This window comes from Heptranchias perlo, chromosome 40 (genome assembly GCF_035084215.1).
Source record: "Heptranchias perlo isolate sHepPer1 chromosome 40, sHepPer1.hap1, whole genome shotgun sequence".
NCBI lineage: Eukaryota > Metazoa > Chordata > Chondrichthyes > Hexanchiformes > Hexanchidae > Heptranchias > Heptranchias perlo.
Window position 1 is genome coordinate 4,096,713 of NC_090364.1, and position 20,589 is coordinate 4,117,301.

Consider the following 20,589-nt stretch of genomic DNA (forward strand, 5'->3'; position numbering starts at 1 on the left):
AAGGAGAAACTGTTTCCAGTGGCAGGAGAGTCAGTAACCAGAGGACACAGATTTAAGATAATTGGCAAAAGGACCAGAGGGGAGATGAGATGAGATGAGATCAATGTTTGCCTATATAACAATTTGCCTTTATGTGGTGCCTTTAACTTAGTACATGCTTTACAAACAGGTGAAAGTGGATACTGAGCAAAGATCAGTGAAGACCAGAGTGATAGGGGAGTTGGACCAAGTGCAAGATAGGATGTCTGGGAGCAGAGTTTTGGGTGAGTTGGAAGTTTACTTAGGTTGGATTGAGAGGGGGATTTGAACCTGAGCTCAGAGTCAAACAGCTCATCATAGGACTAGGGAGGGGAAGGACTAGTGAGCAGATTTTTTAGCAGGAGCCAAATACTGTAGGGTGGATTTGATCTTGCAAGAATGTTGGAAAGAATTCTAGATCATTTCAGGATTTGATGTGGGATAATCAGTCGGACAGCATCGTGGTAGTTGCAGGGCTCGAGGGTGATGCTGGAGAGGTAAAGTGAACATCACCAGCACACATACGAAAGCTAACACCCGAGTCTAATGATGATACTGCTGATGGATAGCATGTGGATGAGGAAATGGGGGGTGGGGCATGTAAGGAAGGAACCATGAGGCACTCCTGAGGTGGCCGTGCCAGAGTGGGAGGAAAAGTAATTGTAGGAAATATGCTAGTTGTATTGGGACAGTTGGAAATGGAATTAAGAGAGGGGCAGTATCGAGTTAACAGAGTCACTGTATTTCACAGTAATTCATTATCGGTGAAGAGACATGAGGCACTATATAAATGCAAGCCTTTCTTTCAAAATAATTCTGAGTCTACAGGAGGTAATAAATGCTTTTGTTACCTTCAGACTCAATTATTCCAATGCTCCCCTGGCCGGCCTCCCATCTACCTCCTTCCATAAACTTAAGCTCTTCCAAAACTCTATTGCCCCGTCTCCTAACTCACACCAAGTCCCGTTCACCCATCACCCCTGGGCTCGTTGACCTACATTGGCTCCCTGTCCGGCAACGCCTCGATTTTAAAATTCCTATCTTTGTGTTCAAATCCCTCCATGGCCTCTCCCCCTCCCTATCTCTGTAACCTCCTCCAGCCCCCACCCCCACTCCCAGAGATCTCTGCGCTCCTCCAATTCTGGCCTCTTGTGCGTGCCTGAATTCCTTCACCCCGCCATTGGCGGCCGTGCCTTCAGCTGCCGAGGCCCTAAGATCTGCAATTCCCTCCCTAAACCTCTCCGCCTCTTAGGTCGCTCCTTAAAACCTACCTCTTGGTCCAAGCTTTTGGTCACCTGTCCTAATATCTCATGTGGCTCGGTGTCAATTTTTACCTGATTACGCTCCTGCAAAGCGCCTTGGGACGTTTTACTGCGTTAAAAGCGCTATATAATTGCAGAGTGTTGTAATTTGGGCTCAGCAACCTGTGCGGGGAGTCTGAAAGGGGGATCTTACCCAGATCGAAGTTGTACATGCAGTAAGTCATCAGCACGTCATTCAGCAGCACCAGGCCTGGGTTGTCGTTCCCCTCGTAGAACTTGTTACTGCGGTCGGTCCTGCTGACATCTCGCTCTACGGATGAAAAGCAATTTCAGCGTTCGGTTAAAAGCACGACGAGAGGAAAGTCAGCTCTGACCTCCCCCACAATGGTTCAGCGGGTAAGCACACTGCTCAGTGTGGAACTATAAGCCACTCAGACCAGCAGGTCCCCAGACTGGATTTCCAGACTGTGTTGAGTTCCAGGCCTCAACCAGGGTGGACTTTGGGGTTCGACAACCAGCCTGGTGCGTAGATACCTCTGTGATTGGGAAATTCTAACTCATGGCTGACTAGATCTCCTCCTCAGTCTAGACCCCGTCGGCTCCAGTCAAACTGAGCGAGTCCTGTTCCACTAGGATATTTTCCTTATATTCCCCCCCCCCAACCCCTCGGAGAAGGTGCTGACTCTTACTGGGGGCTGGTTCCACCAGTGCCAGCTGTGGCTTAGTGGGTAGCGGTCTCGCTTCTGAATCAAAAGGTTGTGGGTTCGAGCCCCACTCCAGAAACTTAAGCCCGTAATCCAAGGACCCACAGGTGTGCACAACGGCATTCGAGGCTAAAGGCTTAACCGCCCCTTCCCCAGCCACCAATTCTTTTTTTTCAATCCTATCCTCTCCTGAAAGTGTTGAGTGTCCCAAGCTTTTTGCTGGGATATGGTTTCATGGAGCCTGTTGCCCTCTGGTACTTCACCCAAGAGGCCATTATTTATAAGCCAGCCTTGGCAGTGAGCTATTCAACAGTCAGGAAGTTCTAAAGCTGATGATTGATTTAAAAGTTCACTCACCAATCAGACTCTTGTATGCCCGCAGCAGGGAATTCCGCAGTTCCTGATCCTCGGTCACCGACTTCCACTGCAGTTTCATCCGGAAATACTCATCCCTAAAGGAACCGCCAACGCGAGTTAGCAGAGGAAAACACAACCTCAGGCAGCGCAGGGAACGGAATGGGGAGGATGCTCGGTTCACTCTCGAGGAGCCAGGGGGTTTGAAACTTGCAGGTGCTGCTCACTTAATTGGCCGGAATGGGTTAAGCAAGGTACCCACAAGTCAAACGAACCACCGGTTGAGGGACTGAGGAGGCGATAAATAATAAACGCAGCATCCGAGCACTTCCGTGTCAGATACAATGCAGGTTAGAAAGAGAGGAAAAGCTGCTCCATCAAATAACAAGGACTCCCAGCTTATTTACAGCATGGGTTAGATTCACGGTAAACGTCTCTCTCTCTCTGCACTGTTTCAACCGCAGGGGATCAGTCTTCCCTGCACTTCCACTTCCCACAGCCAGCATTCTTCTGGTTTCTGAATAAAATATAAAATTCTCATCGTTGTGTTCAAATCCATCCATGGGCTCACCCCTCCCCATCTCTGTAACCTCCTCGAGCCCTACAATCCTCCCAGATCTTTGCGCTCCTCCAATTCTGGTCTCTTGTGCATCCTCAATTTTAATTGTTCCACTGTTGGCAGCCGTGCCTTCAGCCATCTAGGTCCTAAGCTCTGGAATTCCCTCCCTAAACCTCTCCACCTCTCTCTCCTCCTTTAAGACGCTCCTTACAACCTACCTCTTTGACCAAGCTGTCCTAATATCTCCTTATGTGGCTCAGTGTCAAATTTTGTCCGATTACGCTCTTGTGAAGCACCTTGGGAAGTTTTACTATGTTAAAGGCGCTATATAAATGCAAGCTGTTGTTGTAAAACCAACAAACCAGTGTCAATTTGTGCTAAACTCGGACGGCTGGGTGCTGTGGATTCACACCAGCTCAGAACTTAGTAGGGCTTACCCCAATCTCATTACCCCGTAGGATCTTTAGAGCCAGCTGAGAAAGGGGCGGGGCGATGGAGAACTTCCATCCCATCAACGTGGACTGGATTGAAACTCGGTCCTAAACTGAAGTCCCTTAACTAAATGCACTGCCCACAAACCCTCTCAACCCTCCAGGTAACTGCTCACCATGGGGACATCTACAAGGATACCCCTATGCACATGACCAACAGCTGAGCATCCACATATTAGCGATAACAGGCACACTGCTTCTCCCCCTCGGTTACAAACAATCCCCCCTTTCAACATGGGTCACAGTGGAATTGCTCCTTACGTTTTTTGCTTCACCAAAGCTTTGCGTTCCTCGGCTGTACTGTCCCAGGGGTAGTATCCCAGCAGGAATTTCCAGACTTCCCGACGGATGCTGTGGCACAGTCCCTGACAGAGGAGATCAAAGGAATAATGAGGGGTTTTTGATTTGAGAGGGGTGTTTAAAATTACGAAGGATTTTGATGGGAGTAAAATAAGAAGAAATTGTTCCCACTGACAGGAGGGACGGCAACCAGAGGACACAGGATGTAAGACAATTGGGAAAAGAACCAGAGGGGAGATTCTACGACATTTGTGGACAGTTCCGAAATAACACCGACAGAAAATAAAAGTTAGACATACAAGAGGGTGCTGGCACCTCCTGGAGACAAATAAGAATTGCACCATGTTATGCCATCCCATAATAAATATGGCAACAATATAAGATGCCAATAGAGAACTAACCTGTATTTATACAGCACTTTTCATATCCTCAGTACGTCCCAAAATGCTTCACAACCAATCAAGTGTAGTCACTGTTGTAATGTAGGAAATGCAGCAGCCAAAGGGGGCTGCTGGCCAGAGATCAGGACCGTGATGGTCTCCCTCTTTATACCAACAGGCGAGGCCAATTGCAGTGCCAACTCAGCACAAACTCACTCAACTTGGGAACTGCCCTTCTATTATCTCCCACATATCTCAGGACTATACCATCCACATTCCTCTTAAGTGAGAACCCATTCACTGAACTATAGAACACATCCCCCCCCCCCATCCCATGGTCTGCTCCTCTGAATTCAAAGTACACGATAATACAATAGTTTTTTAAAAAACATTTTTTTATTTTGCCACATTTAAATTATAGGATCATCTGAATTATTAGTAGACTGTACTTCACATTAACAGCATGAACTGCTTTAGAAACAAACATATAAATAAGTGAATGAATGAATTCACCTACTCCTTTGAAAATCTTTTTCTTCAGTTCTGCCGCATCCTGAACTCTTCCTTCTGGATCCAGATGTTTTGTCCACTCTGCAGCTGTTAGAGTCTCCTGCCTCTGCACTGTGGGCCGCTGACCCAGATCAGCTTGCTGGAAAGAAGGTCAGAAAAACCTCTCTTTAAAAATTTAAAGAAAATGAAAACCACCATCGGGACCTATCACAGAGAACTGTCATTATCCATCATTCCCCTGTTGCTATTCTTAGTAATACTGACTACTGAAGACATCATGGGAAATGTCAGGGAGAAGTTACCGAGCCTGGTGTGAGGGATCTGCAGTAACATCAGTAGAGATGCAATCAGCAATGCATGGTACTGGCTAGAATGAATTACTGAGCCAGTGTGAAGGATCTGCAGTAACACTCTTTAAAAACTGCACCCTTGCTTCTGTTAACTCAGCTTTCTAACACCAGCAGGCTCAGTGGGCCATCCGAGATGATACCGGTATTAACAACAGGAACCAAGGGTGCCAAGAAATGAAAAATTCAAACTTGAATAGACTGTGTACGACCTTCACTCTCGATGCTTCAGCCTTCAGGCTGAGGGGTGACCTGATCGAGGGGTTTGATGGGGTAGACAGAGAGAAGATGTTTCCACTTATGGGGGAGACCAAAACTAGGGGCCAGAAATATATAGGACAGTCACCAATAATCCAATAGGGAATTCAGTACCCAGTGAGAATGTGGAACTCACTACCACATGGAGTAGTTGAGGCGAATAGCATCGGTGCATTTAAGGGGAAGCTAGATAAACATATGAGGGAGAAAGGAATAGAAGGATATGCTGATAGGGTGAGATAAAGTCGGGGTGGGAGGAGGCTTGTGGGGAGCATGAACGGCAGCATAGCCCAGTTGGGCCAAATGGCCTGTTTCTACTGTAAAATCTATGTAATTCTATATAACTTGGTGTTATTTTGTTTGTAAAATTGTTAACACAACATCATAAAGTTCTGATCTTTGCCATCATTCACTGAACACAATTGTCTACTCCCAGATTGCCTCTCAGCAGCAGCTTTAAAGTATTAGAGCAAGGGGAAAATGAGTGACACAGATAAATGAATCTTCAGCAGAGAAGCCGCCTGTAAACACCTCCAGCATTTTCTCGACCGTCACTGCCGAGCAGACTGCAGGCTCTGCATTCCCACCCCAGCTGTGGAAAAGGCCACGGAACACAGACAGCCCCAAGGAGCTCAGCATCATATCTGCCACCCCAGCTGATCAGCAGATGGAGCCAGGCTGGGTTAGGACTGCACGGGAGGGAAGAAGGGTGGTGCAGTATCTCAACACAGCGATTTACTATTTACCTTCCATTTAAAAAACAAACATTAACCCACATCACTCTTTTAAACACTACGACCTGTGTGTGTGTAATATATGGCGGTTGGACAAATTGGATAGCTCTTTCAAAGAGGCATGACGGGCCAGATGGCCTCCTTCTGTGCCATATGATTCTATGATAATATATAGGAAGTGCTCTTGTGTCAACATTATAAATTGCTAAGTCAATACTTCCTGTTAAATTTTCCTATGTCAACTGTCACGGTGTAAGTGCAGGCTCTGACCCTTACATTTTCTACGCAGTGACTTTGAGGGCTCTCTGCCAACTCCCTCACCATATTGTGAATTCTATCCATCGACAGGCAACTGACGGTCAGTCCAGATATCAGACACTTACACAGGTGATGACCTCGAAGCCCGGCTCGTCCTGCTGGTCCAAGTCCAGCCTGGTCGCCATCTCGCGCATGGGACGGTGGCGGGGACCGTCCTGGGGCCGCAGAGCTCCGCGCAGGAAGTTGGTCACTTTGGAGAAACTGCCGAATGTGGCAGCGTAAGGGTCTTGTATAAAACGCTGGGGAAATGGAGAAAGAAAGAAAAAAAGAGCAACGCTCAATAATCTGTATTTTGTATCCTGATAGTTCCTCTAGGACTTGCCCCTGAACAGGAACAGAAAGGGTTCAGGCATAAACACAACCTGTGGGTGTAGGCAGGAGTGATGGAGATCTCTCCCCCCCCCACCTTCCCTTTACTTCTTCTGGCATTGATTATGGTCCCCCCTCCTAATCTTACAATTAGAATCAAAGAATCTAACAGCACAGAAGGAGGCCATTCAGCCCCTCGTGCCTGTGCCGGCTCTTTGAAAGAGCTATCCAATTTAGTCCCACGCTCCAGCTTTTTCCCAATAACCCTGCAAAGTACATGCCCAATTTCCTATTGAAAGTTCCCATGGAATCTGCTTCCATCACCCTCTCAGGTAGTGTGTTCCAAATCTTAACAACCCACTGTGTGAAAAACTTTCTCCTCATTTCCCCTCTCGTTCTTTTGTCAATTATTTTAAATAACCTCTGGTTATCGACCCACTTGCCAAAAGAGTTTCTCCCTACTTGCTCTATCAAAACCCTTCATTATTTTGAATACCTCTATTAGGTCTCCCATTAACCTTCTCTGCTCTAAGGAGAATAATTCCAGCTTCTCCAGTCTCTCCACATAACTGAAGTCCCTCATCCCTGGTACCATTGTAGTAAATCTCCTCTGCACCCTCTCCAAGGCCTTGACATCCTTCCTAAAGTGTGCTGCCTAGAACTGGCACTCAATACTCCAGCTGAAGCCTAACCAGTGATTTGTAAAGGTTTAGCATGACTTCCTTGTTTTTGTATTCAATGTCCCTATTTACAAAGCCAAGTATCCTGAACACTTTCTTAACTGCCTTATCAGATTGCCCTGCCACCTTCAAAGATTTGTGAATATACACCCCCCAAGTCCCTCTACTCTTGCACCCCCATCAAAATAGTACCATTGCCCCAGATAGTCCCCTGAATGTTTTCTGATGTGATTGTGTCTGAATAGTTTGTATTTCTGAAAACAGACACAGGGACAATAAACAGCGGGAAGCAAAAGAAGTTTCATTTTTAGAGTTCTCCGAGTCAGAACACTGAAATTGAAGCTCGTGTTCACATAAATCTCTCTGTGCCAGCCGGAAGGGTCTGGTACGAAATGGGATTGGGGCCAGTCCCAGGCAGTTGCTAGTGGGCACAGATGCACAGCAAGCATCCCATCTTTCAGAAACTGGCATTAAGTGGGCACTGGGGGACAGGGTTGAAATCGAATTGCCTGCTTGCTGCCTCACTGAATCACCCCATTCACACCTCAGAGAAGCTCCATAAATCAACGTCAGAAAAAAAAAACACAAGAGCGGGCCCACACACTCTGACCACACTCGCCCAGCAATTTCCTCTAAAACCCACTCATCCAATTCTACTAGGCGAAACTAATTTAAAAACGTAGAACGTAACAAAATAGCTGGCCGTGTGTACTTAAAAAAGGTAGGATTGGTTGGAGCTGCTTTGCATACCTGAATTTGGCAGTGGCATCAACTATCCCTTTTTATACTGGTTGGACTCTGCTGGCCTCTCAGCCACTGACCACCTCTCCAGATGAGCCACAGTCACTCTGCAAATGGCCAGGACCAGCTGTTTATAGGACTAACTGGAGTTAAACTGAGGTAGCTATAAGAGAAGGCCCAAGGATGGTCATACTGGTGCAGTAGGAGGTGCTCTTCTCAGGTTGAGGACAGAATAAAGGGAGCTTCATTCAGTCCCTAACCCGTGCTGTACCTGCCCTGGGAGTGTTTGATGGGACCGTGTAGAGGGAGCTTTACTCTGTATCTAACCCGTGCTGTACCTGCCCTGGGAGTGTTTGATGGGACAGTGTAGAGGGAGCTTTACTCTGTATCTAACCCGTGCTGTACCTGCCCTGGGAGTGTTTGATGGGACAGTGTAGAGGGAGCTTTACTCTGTATTTAACCCGTGCTGTACCTGCCCTGGGAGTGTTTGATGGGATAGTGTAGAGGGAGCTTTACTCTGTATCTAACCTGGAAGTATTTGATGATGACACTGGATCGACAATGTAGAAAAGGTCCCTTTATGAACATTGATAGCCTCATCTTGATGAGCAATAAATTTAACCAAAAATGATTTATTTTTAATAGCGAAACTGTGTACATGCAACATTGGTGCACACAGGACATATTATTAGGCACACAAACGATCCAATCTCCAAGTACACAGAATGTTGGAATGTGTCCACAAAGGTCTCATTAAAAGGATATTGATCATACCCAAAAAAAAGAGCAGAGAGAATTACTCACAGACACCAAATCCGAGGAATGCTCGTCGAACAGCTGCAACTCGTCAAAGGACTGGGACAAGGCGTGAGAATCATGGGAGTAAACCAGATAAAGGCGAGGGTCCTTCCTGGACCTGCCAAGACAGGATCGATAACTGGAGTCAGTAAACAATTACACTGACTGCTGGCAGAACTATCAGAACTCATTATTTACAGACACCGAGACATTGTGGGGCAGACAGCAATTAAATCCAACATTCCCATTAAACTCCGACAGTAATCCTCTTCATCAACGGGAACGGTGCTGGGGCTGTTGGCAGGGATCAGGATACCTTGGAAAGCAACTGATTGCTACTTGGTAAATGAACCCTAATAATATCTGTCCCCACCCGGTGGGGAAAGAGACAATGTGGCACTTAACCATACAGACCAGATGGCTGGGAGGGTGATCCCTGGTCTGTGCTGAGTCACCCGACCTCAGTCACAGTGCTACAATCGGTCTCGAAACCAGGCAGGAATTGAAAAAATCTATCAACCCAGGCTTCTGCTCCTGAGACAGCTGCTACAAGTGTGTCTAAGTAGATTGTGGGTGAGGCCTGCCCTCTACTGTCAAATCACCTGCTGGCACTCACTGTCTAGGCTGATACCTTAACATTGGGCGAGGATACTGCTGGTGCCCGTTAAACCGTATCCCAGCAAGAATCAGTGCCTTCTGGAGGGTGGAGATGGGAGAAACTTGGGGGGGGGGGGGGGGGGAAGAATTCCCAGGGATGCTACAGTCTGAATTTTAAACAACTTTATCACTTTGTAACCTGCTGACGAGCATTCAAAATTAGGATTTATTTAAAGCCGCCTTACAGAGGGTAGAACAGATAGCAACTTCAGAAATTCAATGGGATGGATCATTCCAGCATCAGGAGCTAAGGATAAATGGGTCAATATAAGGTATGGAACGACACACACCCGCACACACAGATAAAATAAATCTTTCATGACATGTATTACTTATTATGATGTGTATATGTTGTTATATTGCATCCCTTAAGTAAAGTAGCATACATGGATATGATGTATAGGGCCATTCCTTCTCCCCGCACCCCCCCACATTTCCCCCCCTGTTGAAGGTTCTGACACTTGCCAGTTCCTCAAGCACTGGCCGCCCTCTGCTATTATGTGCCTCTCGACAGCAAGAGCTGACAGGCTATTCCGCCATGAAAGTCATCGCAGCCCGAGCCCAATACTCCGCCATCCACGCTTTCCAGCCGGGCAGAGGGGGTGTCACAAGGCAGCGGTCAGGAGTGGAAACCCTGTTCGAATGTCTCCTCTTCCTGTCACCAGCACGTGCTGCTCTCTTGGGAGTGCTCCACAGTTAGCACGGACTCTACTCGGCAAACGTAGCACAGGCCCTGGATCGAAACAAAGGCGGCGCAGCAAAAACGGGAAGCGGCTCACACACCGTACGTTACGGTACTTGTTTGACTGCCAAAATGGTGCCCGCTTTTAATACCACGGTGGTGATTGCTCGAGCAGCACGCGGTTATATACTCACGTGGCCAGGACCACATATTTGCACAGACACTTGAGTAAGGCTCTGGTGCCGCCGTCATGAAAGTGAAGAGCAGGGAAGGAGATGCCGTCCTTGCTGATGAAGATAAGATACGACCAGCCCAGGCCGGGCTTATTTTTCCGGATGGACTTGAGTTCGGACAGACTGAGAGAGAAAGCCCACTTGCTGTGTGCTCCGGAGCACTGGGCAGCAGCTGAGGGACAAACCAAAAAAAAAAACCCCACACTCAACCAAGGACGGTTCGTCAAACAAAAACATGTAAAGCACAGAACAAGGAAAGACGCCATTCAGCCCATCGAACACAGAACATGTACAATTTTTTTTCTTTGGTCAACTTTCTTGCTTCCTCTTCTGAAGGGGTCAATTTTTTAAAATACAGCTCAACGGGTTCCTGCAGGCATGTAATACCCTTAGTCTTCCCTCATGTACAAATCTAAACAGGAAGTGTTTGCAGGCAATTCAACTACATGGGGCCTCACAGCTCAGCTTGATCCCGTTTTCACCTGACCTCCACACATATACACTTTTTCATTAATGGGTGCCTGGACAAAATTCAGTCGCAGGTTCTGTGGCCAATTCTACTGGAACTGGGATCCTCTGGCCTGGGTGGCTCCGTTACACACTCCCCAAACCTTGTGCAAATCTCCCCTTTCATTAACACTCACCCAACTTACTTGAACACCTGAGTCAGGTGAACAGTCACAATAAGAGAGAACTCTCGTGAAACTTCTGCCCGACATTTGAAGGTAACTGAATGAAAGCTCTTGTGTTATCCACCTCGGTTATCCGACCCTGGCTGGTGGCATTCCGTGCAGGACTCCCAGTGTCCCAACACAACGAGACCCTTCTGCATTCTAAGCAGTTATCAACTGTACTTATAACCTGTAAAGCACATGAACTTTTAAATGAATAGATTACTCAGGCAATTATATCTTTGAGTTTCCATCCTTCTGCCTGTCAGATTTACAAAAACACTGCCCTCACTAAAATGCTCTTGAAGATACTATTTCCTCAGAGAGAACATGTGTTTTCCCTTCTAACAGAGCTTCACGAATTTTACACACCCAGTTCCTAGTGGGCAATGCCCTACAGTACAAATTGCCCCTAATCTGTCATCAAATTAGCAGCCTCCTTCAGGGAAGCCAGAGGATGTCACACTGGTGAGGGGAGATTTAATAGCGGTGTTTAAAATTATGAAGGGTTTTGATGGAATAAATAGAGAGAAATTGTTTCCACTGGCAGGAGAGTCGAAAACCAGAGGATACAGATTTAATATCTACTTACATGGCTCGGTGTCAAATTTTGTATTAACGCTCCTGTGAAGAGCCATTTCATTATGTTAAAGGTGCTATATAAATGAAAGTTGTAGCTGTTGAAGAAGATAATTGGGAAAAGATCTAGAGGGGAGATGAGGAGAATTTTTTTAATATAAATACAGTGCGTTATGATGATCTGGAATGCACTGCCTGAAAGGGCGGTGGAAGCAGATTCAATAATAACTTTCAAAACGGAACTGGATATATACTGGAATAGGAAAAATTTGCAGGGCTATGGGGAAAGAGCGGGGGGAGTGGGACTAATTGGATAGCTCTTTCAAAGAGCCGGCATAGGCACGATGGGCCGAATGGCCTCCTTCTGTGCTGTATGATTCTATGGTGCAGTCGGGGTGCTCGAGGTTGGGGGCAGCTGCATTGGATCTGTAACATGCCGGACCTCATTTTGCTTGGTGCTCAGCATGAACACTTCGTCTTGACGAGCACAAGATTCACACGCAAAAAAAAAATGAAGACATTACCGTAATAATGAGCCGCTCCCTCTCACCTTGCACGTCCTCCAGTGGGCGCAACCTGGTTCCTACTGTGCTGATAACGGCCCAATCAGGCTCGTAACCAGGATCAAACATCTCCTCTTCGGTGTGACTGCCCCCATTCACAGTGGAATCCTGAGAAAGGTACAGGGTTGTGTCAAGGGCGAGATCAGGGACAAATAAATGAGAACCATGTGACATGGTGCAGTGCCAGGGTCACGAGGACTAAGCTGCTCTCTCCTCAAAAAATACCGAGCAGTGCTCTGCACAAAACACTGGGCACCAAACTGTCTCCCTGAACACTTTTGCCTTGCTACCCCTCTCTCCTCCTTCAAGGCCTTCCTTAAAAGCCAACTCTTCGACAAAGCTTTTGGTCACCCCTCCTAATAGCTCCTTCTTTGGCTTGATTTCTCTCCCCCCCCCCCCCCCCCCGCCCTGCTCACCCCTGTGTGAAGCACCTTAGGGCGTTTATGTTGAAGGCGCTATATAAATGCAAGTTGGTGTGGTCATTGCTGGTTTGTTCTGTAATGCATTAGTTTCTGGAAGCATTTTTTTTTTGCATATAAAAGGCCAGTTATTTCCTGCTGGTTGTTCTGGCCTCTCCCCAACACCCCCCACAACTCTCCAAACAGCTGCTGAAGTTCGAGAAACCTCCAACAGCGACGAACCTCTCTACTTGAGCTCAGGGTGTGCCTTTTTAGCCGACTTCCTCACCGATAGCGCCCCAACCAGCGATCTTAAAGGGGCAGGCCAAGTTAGCAGCTAAACATCACACTGGTGCCCCGGGCGAGTGATGCCAGTCAGAATTAGCTGGTTTTTATACAGAATGGCTGGAAACGGAAAAAATAAAGGATAGTGCACTGGTGCAGAGTGGAAGGAGCTGCACTCTGCATCCAACCTGCGCTGTCGTGGACCTGGGAGCGCTTAGCGCTGACAACGGCTGTCTGACATGGGAAAAGTGTTCCATTTCTCAGTGGCAACAGCCCTCGCTACTTTGATGAGCAGAAAGTTAACCAGGGAAAATGTTTGTATTAAAAGAAAAAATAATTAAAATCAATATTCATTCCAAACTGAACAGGCCTGTACTGCAAACACGAGCCCAAGAGAATTACCTTCTTGGAGTACAGGAACCGAGTGTGTTCTCCGATCTCACCGATGGGAGTCCAATCCACCACAGTATCGGGACCCTGGGGGGACAGAACAAGAGCAAATAATCCAATTAGGGGCTGAATGACTATGGGGGTAATTTTAACCTAACTCGCCGGGCGGGAAACCCACAAGATCGTCTGGAACACCAGTTTTACACCCCTGCTCCCCTCAATATTACTCTCCACTGACTTCAATGGAGAGTGAAATTGGGAGGGGTGCAAAACCAGCGTTGCACCCGATTCCGTCAGTTTCCCGACGGGCTGGTTAGGTTATGATTTCCCCCTCTGTTTATTTGATACAAACGTGGCCGTGGCTCCCAGGCTGCTGTGCAAACTCTTCCTCTTTCCCACCCCACAACCCCCACAGGATTGCCACTGGCCATCTCACACACTGCACCACGGGGAAAGGGGTAGTGTAGTAGTTATAGTCATAAACTAGCAGCCCAGAGCTTGTGAGATCCGATCTCCTGGCAAGTTGTGGGTTGGAACCAGGAGGAAGGATAAACTGACCGTGAACACTGCCGGGTTGTTGTAAAAACGCAACTGGGTCATTAATGTCCTTCAGGGAAGGGAAGGGAAGCTGCTGCCCATACCCGGTCTGGGCTACATGCGACTCCAGCCAAGCACTGCGTGATCCACTCTTAATGAAGGGGTGGGTAATAAATGCAGCCGTGCCAGTGTCACCCACATCTCAACAACAAATTAAAGAAAATGATTGGGATTCACTCTGCCTCTGGACCCAATCTTGTCCCTCTTATTCTGATGGTGCCCTTTTTTCCCCCAGGATAGTTCCACGGGTCCCAGCTCTCGCTGCTATTTCCCCAGGGTCATTTCTTCGTGTGCGAGTCCAGTCTGTTGGGCTATTCACCCACGAAGGCCATAATAGCTGGGCCCAATTCTATTCTCACGGTGTCCGCAAACGCACAGTTTCCAGGAGAGCTCGCTACGTAGTGATTAGGAGCAGTGCCTAGCTGGTGTTTCCCCCTCTCTAACCCAGTGGCTCTGAAGCCAACTCCAGCACTCTGGCTGCTGCCCCGGTGGAGATTGGCAAATCTGCGACCTTCGGATCTGTAAGGTTCAGCACTACACCGGGTGATGCCTTAACCTGTTGGGGAGTTTGGCAGTTTTTACAGTTGCGATTCCCACACAGGCTTGTGTATATATATTTTTTTTAAATGAGAAGGTTTTGTTACAAGTCACATGCAAAGAAAAAAACCTTCCTTCAAGCATTAAAATTAAAGAGTCATTCACTGACCTGGACAAAATGCCCATCATAAAGAATCATAAATACAATGCGGCACTTTGGCATCACACTGCTCCTGGTCCTTAAATTGGCTCTCCTCCGTGTTTTCAAATCCCTCCATGGTCTCGCCCCTCCCTATCGCTGTAACCTCCTCCAGCCCCACAGCCCTCCAAGATCTCTGCGCTCCTCCAATTCTGGCCTCTTATGCATCCCCAATTTTCATCACCCCACCATTGGCGGCCGTGCCTTCAGCTGTCTAGGTCCGAAGCTCTGGAATTCCCTCCCTAAATCTCTCCGCCTCTCTAACCTATTTTAAGACGCTCCTCAAAACCTACCTCTTGGTCACCTGTCCTAATATTTCCTTATGTGGCTCAGTGTCAAATTTTGTTTGATAATCGCACCTGTGAAGCTCCTTGGGACGTTGTGCTATGTTAAAGGTGCTATATAAATGCAAATTGTTGTCGTTGAATCAGCATCTCAGTTAATAAATATTGGAACAATCCAGCAGTTGTACCTGGAATATTATTTTGATTGGTGGGGATTAACAGTACCAGACATGTTAGCCACCAGGCCTGATGTGTGACAAATCAACATTGCATGCGGCCCAATACAATTTAATAGTACGGTTGGAGGTGCCACCTCTCAGGTGAAATGTTAAACCAAGGTCCTGTCTGCGTGTTCACGCCGATGTTAAAGGTCCCATGACTACTCAAAGGAGGGCAGGGAGATCTCCTGGTGTTCCCGGCCAACATTTCTCCCCATCAAAAAGTAGATTCATTGCTCATTTGTGTCATCACTGTTTCTGGGAGTTGGGTGTGTGGCTGCTTTGTTCATCCACGCATAAACTGTAACTGTGCTTAAAAAAATAATTCAGCATACATGAAGTGCTTTGGGATGTCTGGTGATAAGGCTCTACCTAAATGCAAGTTAGTTTTTGTACGGTACTCCCACTACAAATCAAGTCACATTCGTACTAATGGAGGCAGAGCTTACCCATAGTGCTCAGCAAGAGTGAAACAGCTCTATAACTTATAGTGACTCTAAAGCGCTTCACCCCAACTTGGGAGAATGGGCGAATTCCTCCGCTATTAGCATAGGTAGAGATCCTAGTGACAGCTCTGGTGTAGTTCGCTGCCCCTCACTCCGTAATGCCCGCTGCCCCTCACTCCGTAATGCCCGCAGCGGAGCTACTCACCTTCTCCAGGATCCGGATCACTCCGGGGATCAGCGTGTCCTGGTCATGATTCCGTTTTGTGCTCGTGTGCAGAAACACGCCCTCTTTCTCAAAGGCTACCTGCAAGACAAATCACAGCCACAGACTATTAAAGGGGCAGTAATCCAACTCCCTGTTTGCGCCAGTAGGGCATCAAACCTTAAACGTGTACGTACAGCATCACACCTGAAGTGCAGCACCTCGTGTGCACGGCTTGGCTCAAATAATCACTGTCTGGTAAATTAACCATGCCAGTTGGCTCAAATATAGACAGGTAGGAAAAGCTACCAATCAACAACCTGCATAAAACTGGTGTAGTGGTTCTGTTACTGGAGCAATAATCCAGGGAACATGAGTTCAAATCCCAACATTGGCACTTCGAGAATTTGAATTCACTCTTTTAAAAATCTGGAAATAAAAAGCTGCTATCAGTAAAAAGTGACCATGAAGCTGTTGGAATTGTCATAAAAAACTGGTTCACTAACGTCCTTTAGAGAAGGAAACCTGCCGTCATTACTCGGTCTGGCCTCTATGTGACTCCAGTCCCACATCAATGTGGTTGACTCTTAACTCTGAAGTGGCCAAGGAAGCCACTCAGTTGTATCAAATCACGACAGCGGTTAAAGGCAGCCCACCACCGCCTTCTCAGGGCAACTAGAGATGGGCAATAAATGTCGGCCTTGCCAGCAACTCCCAGATTCAGAGACTGAATATATAAAAAAAAAATCAGGAACCAGCAACTTCTGCAAAAAAATGACTGCCTGAAAATCTTTTCTCCAACTGTTTCGAGTGGCCACCTTGGCCTAATGAAGCCCATTCTATACAGCTAAAAATAACATTTCCAAATAAAATAACTGAACAAAACAGAACCATAAAGTCAATCGCTGTATCAGACTCCAGACTACTCTTGAGCAACACCATTCGAGATCAGCAAGTATATATTAACATGGTTTAAACATTGTTTGTAATAATGGGATCTCATCCGGAAAAGGTTCAGCACAGACTTGACAAACACTAAGGCTAATTTTCTCGATATGTAGGTGCCTGGATAGTTCTTAATCCAGAGACGGTACATCCCACTTAATTGCACGAAATTAATGTTTCTCCCAGAAATCCCAATCCACCACTGGATATGATGACTTGTATCAATTATTCACTTGTAAAGTTGCCCAGAGTGTCACAAGACTTGTGTAGTACACTGCCAACGAGTCCTTACCTTGCACTGTACAGTGCACTCAACCAATAGAAGGAACTTCTTTAACCACTGTAGTGGTTTGATACAACTGAGGGGTTTGCTAGGCCACTTCCGAGGGCAGTTAAGAGCCAACCACGTTGGTGTGGGGCTGGAGTCATATACAGGCCCAGACCGGGTAAGGACGGCAGGTTTCAATTGTCAAATATTTTCTACCCTGCTCTCTTGAAGGAGATGAGCACTGCTGAGGCACAGGCTCATGGCAGCTCCAACCCTCCAGTGACACTCCTAAATGGCCATCTTTCAAGTGTCTCCCCAGGGAGCCTATTCCATAGATTGACCACTCGTTCACTGAGATATTGTTTCCACAGATTAGTTTTGAATTTATCCCCTTCAGGCGCAGGCTGTATCCTCTGGTTCTACTGTTCTGGAAAAGGAGAATTAGCTTGTCATGGTCTACATTGAAATGTTGGCCACCCTGGAATAGATGTTATATGTACACTTACATTAAAAAAAAATGGATTTCCCAAAACTATACACCACCCAAGCCCATAGACACGATGAAAGTCAGTACTCAGGTCTCTGAAAAGGATGCACTGAAATCAAGAGGAATTCGAGGCTGTTTGCAAATGATTCTTTTGCTGATTTTCTTCAGTCTCATGGAAAGGTGTCTGGCCTCAAAATAGCATGCAGCTGCTGGAGTGTACCTGTCACTGTCAAACTACAAATTACAACATTCCAGGGTGGCCAATTTTTCAAAGCTCAAGAGCCAGAAAAATAAATTGTATTCTGAAAAAGAGCCACAAGTGTTAACTACACATACACCAGTATACTCGCCAATACTCTCACTGCAACTACACCTATACTAGTACACTCACCGACATTCTCATTGCAACTACACGTATACTAGAGTTAACATTTCAGGTCGATGACTGATTCTCACTAACTACACTCGTACTCACACCAACATTCTCATATTAGTACACTTACCAATATTTTCACTACATATATACTAGTGCTCACTGATGGTCTCTGTAACTACATATAAACTAGACACTCTCACTATTTTCTCACTGTAATTACACATATTCTCATACCATTGCTTATATTCCCATTGTAACTACAAGTATACTCTACCAGTGACCCCATCCTTCACCGTATCAGTGTATTCCTGCGCTACAGTATATAAAGAACAAGTTATTACCTTGTAAACCTATGCGGGTGACCCCCATCCTTCGCTGTATCAGAGTACCCCGTGCTACAGTATGTAAAGAACAAGTGATTACCTTGTGACTGTCTGCCGGTGACCCTATCTTTCACTGTAGTTATATACCCCTGTACTACAGTATATAAAAGAACAAGTTATTACCTTGTAACCTATGCAGGTTATCCCATCTTTCACTGTATCAGTGTATCCCTGTGCTTATCACAGAATAATAGAAAGGTTACAGCACAGAAGGAGGCCATCGGGCCCATCGAGTCTGCGCCAGCTCTATGCAAGAGCAATTCAGCTAGTCCCACTCCCCTGCCCTATCCCCCTTTCCCTGCAAATTTTTGGCTTTCAAGTACTTATCCAATTCCCTTTCGAAGGCCATGCTTGAATCCGTCTCCACCACTCCCTCGGGCAGTGCATTCCAGATCCTAACCACGAGCTTACAGTATATAAAGAACAAGTTATTACCTTGTAATCTATGCAGGTGACCCTTTCCATCACTGTATCAGGGTATGCCTGTGCTACAGTATATAATGAACCTTGTAATCTATGCAGGTGACCCTATCCTCCACTATATCAGTGTATTCCTGCGCTACAGTATATAACGAACCAGTTATTACCTTGTAACCTATGCAGGTGACCCTATCTATCACTGTATCAGTGTATTCCTGCGCTACAGTATAAAATGAACAAGTTATTACCTTGTAGCCTATGCAGGTGACGCTATCCATCACTATAGCAGTGTATCCCTGTGCTACAGTATTTAATGAACAAGTGATTACCTTATATCCTATGCAGGTGACCCCATCCATCACTGTATCACTGTACCCCTGTGCTACAGTATATAATGAACCTTGTAATCTATGCAGGTGACCCTATCCTCCACTATATCAGTTTATTCCACTACTACAGTATTTAATGAACAAGTGATTACCTTGTAACCTATGCAGGTGACCCTATGCATCACTATATCAGTGTATTCCACTACTACAGTATATAATGAACAAGTGATTACCTTGTAAGCTATGCAGGTGACTCTATCCATCACTCTATCAGTGTATCCCTGTGCTATAGTATATAATGAACCTTGTAATCTATGCAGGTGACCCTATCCTCCACTATATCAGTGTATTCCACTACTACAGTATTTAATGAACAAGTTATTACCTTGTAGCCTATGCAGGTGACCCCATCCATCACTGTATCACTGTACCCCTGTGCTACAGTATATAATGAACCTTGTAATCTATGCAGGTGACCCTATCCTCCACTATATCAGTGCATTCCACTACTACAGTATTTAATGAACAAGTGATTACCTTGTAACCTATGCAGGTGACCCCATCCATCACTATAGCAGTGTACCCCTGTGCTACAGTATTTAATGAACAAGTGATTACCTTATATCCTATGCAGGTGACCCCATCCATCACTGTATCACTGTACCCCTGTGCTACAGTATATAATGAACCTTGTAATCTATGCAGGTGACCCTATCCTCCACTATATCAGTGCATTCCACTACTACAGTATTTAATGAACAAGTGATTACCTTGTAACCTATGCAAGTGACTCTGTCCATCACTAGATCAGTGTATCCCTATGCTACAGTATATAATGAACAAGTTATTACCTTGTAATCTATGCAGGTGACCCTATCCTCCACTATATCAGTTTATTCCACTACTACAGTATTTAATGAACAAGTGATTACCTTGTAACCTATGCAGGTGACTCTGTCCATCACTAGATCAGTGTACCCCTGTGCTACAATATTTAATGAACAAGTGATTACCTTCAGACTCTCTGCCGGTGATCCCATCCTTTTCACTTCTCTTTTTTTCCCCCAAAACAAACTCCTGACATCATGTCCGGCTCGTGCTGCTCTCCTATTGGTCAATGGGTGGATCTCCCACTCTTGGGGGTTGGCGGGACATCCTCACAACTTTCGCCAGTCCAACTCTTTTATTGAAACAACTCGGGTTTTTACCCCTCACTCTGCTGCCTTTAAACACTCGAGCTCCTGAACCGAGTGCCAGAATGAAGAGGAATGATTTTTAGATTGCCGGGTGACGTCACCTTCTTGTGACTTGCCGGACCTTGTGACCAATAAATTGGTTTAACCCTCAAATCAGAGCACAACGTGCCAGAAAACCACCAGTGAAATCTTTTTTTTCTCGAACGATAGAGCCTCTTCCATCTGTAACGGGCATTGTTTGATTGAATTCTGATCCTCTCATATTCCCCGCAATCCGCCTCAATTAAATAAAATGTCGCGGCAGCCGCCATCTTTGTGCGGGGATTTAGTTTGGGGGAGGGGTAAAAAAAAATCCCCCTCTCCCTTTTTTACTGCTATATTTGGGGACACTTGGTGCCTTTTGATAAAGTTCCCACGAAAAGAGTTCCCCCCTCCCGGGTGTTGTGAGAGGATTCACCAAGTGGGAGTTTTTTTTTTAGCC

General features: G+C 46.2%; 1 protein-coding gene across 4 annotated transcripts in view; it reads right to left on the bottom strand.

Annotated features, from left to right (window-relative positions):
* tbc1d17 (TBC1 domain family, member 17) overlaps positions 1-20,241 on the bottom strand; it is a 35,446-nt gene extending 15,205 nt beyond the window's left edge. For 2 of the 4 annotated variants that reach the window (XM_067974376.1, XM_067974375.1), the window contains exons 1-11: positions 19,926-20,240; positions 15,708-15,806; positions 13,234-13,308; positions 12,136-12,256; positions 10,297-10,507; positions 8,770-8,881; positions 6,301-6,474; positions 4,586-4,717; positions 3,650-3,753; positions 2,342-2,436; positions 1,474-1,590 (exon numbers count right to left, since the gene is read on the bottom strand). In XM_067974376.1, coding sequence (XP_067830477.1) covers positions 1,474-1,590; positions 2,342-2,436; positions 3,650-3,753; positions 4,586-4,717; positions 6,301-6,474; positions 8,770-8,881; positions 10,297-10,507; positions 12,136-12,256; positions 13,234-13,308; positions 15,708-15,806; positions 19,926-19,952 — 1,267 coding nt within the window. In that variant the 5' untranslated portion in view covers positions 19,953-20,240. Of the gene's footprint in view, positions 1-1,473; positions 1,591-2,341; positions 2,437-3,649; positions 3,754-4,585; positions 4,718-6,300; positions 6,475-8,769; positions 8,882-10,296; positions 10,508-12,135; positions 12,257-13,233; positions 13,309-15,707; positions 15,807-19,925 lie in introns of all 4 variants that reach the window. The other 2 variants (XM_067974377.1, XM_067974378.1) reach the window with 2 other exon arrangements.
* Between the last annotated feature and the right edge of the window lie 348 nt (positions 20,242-20,589).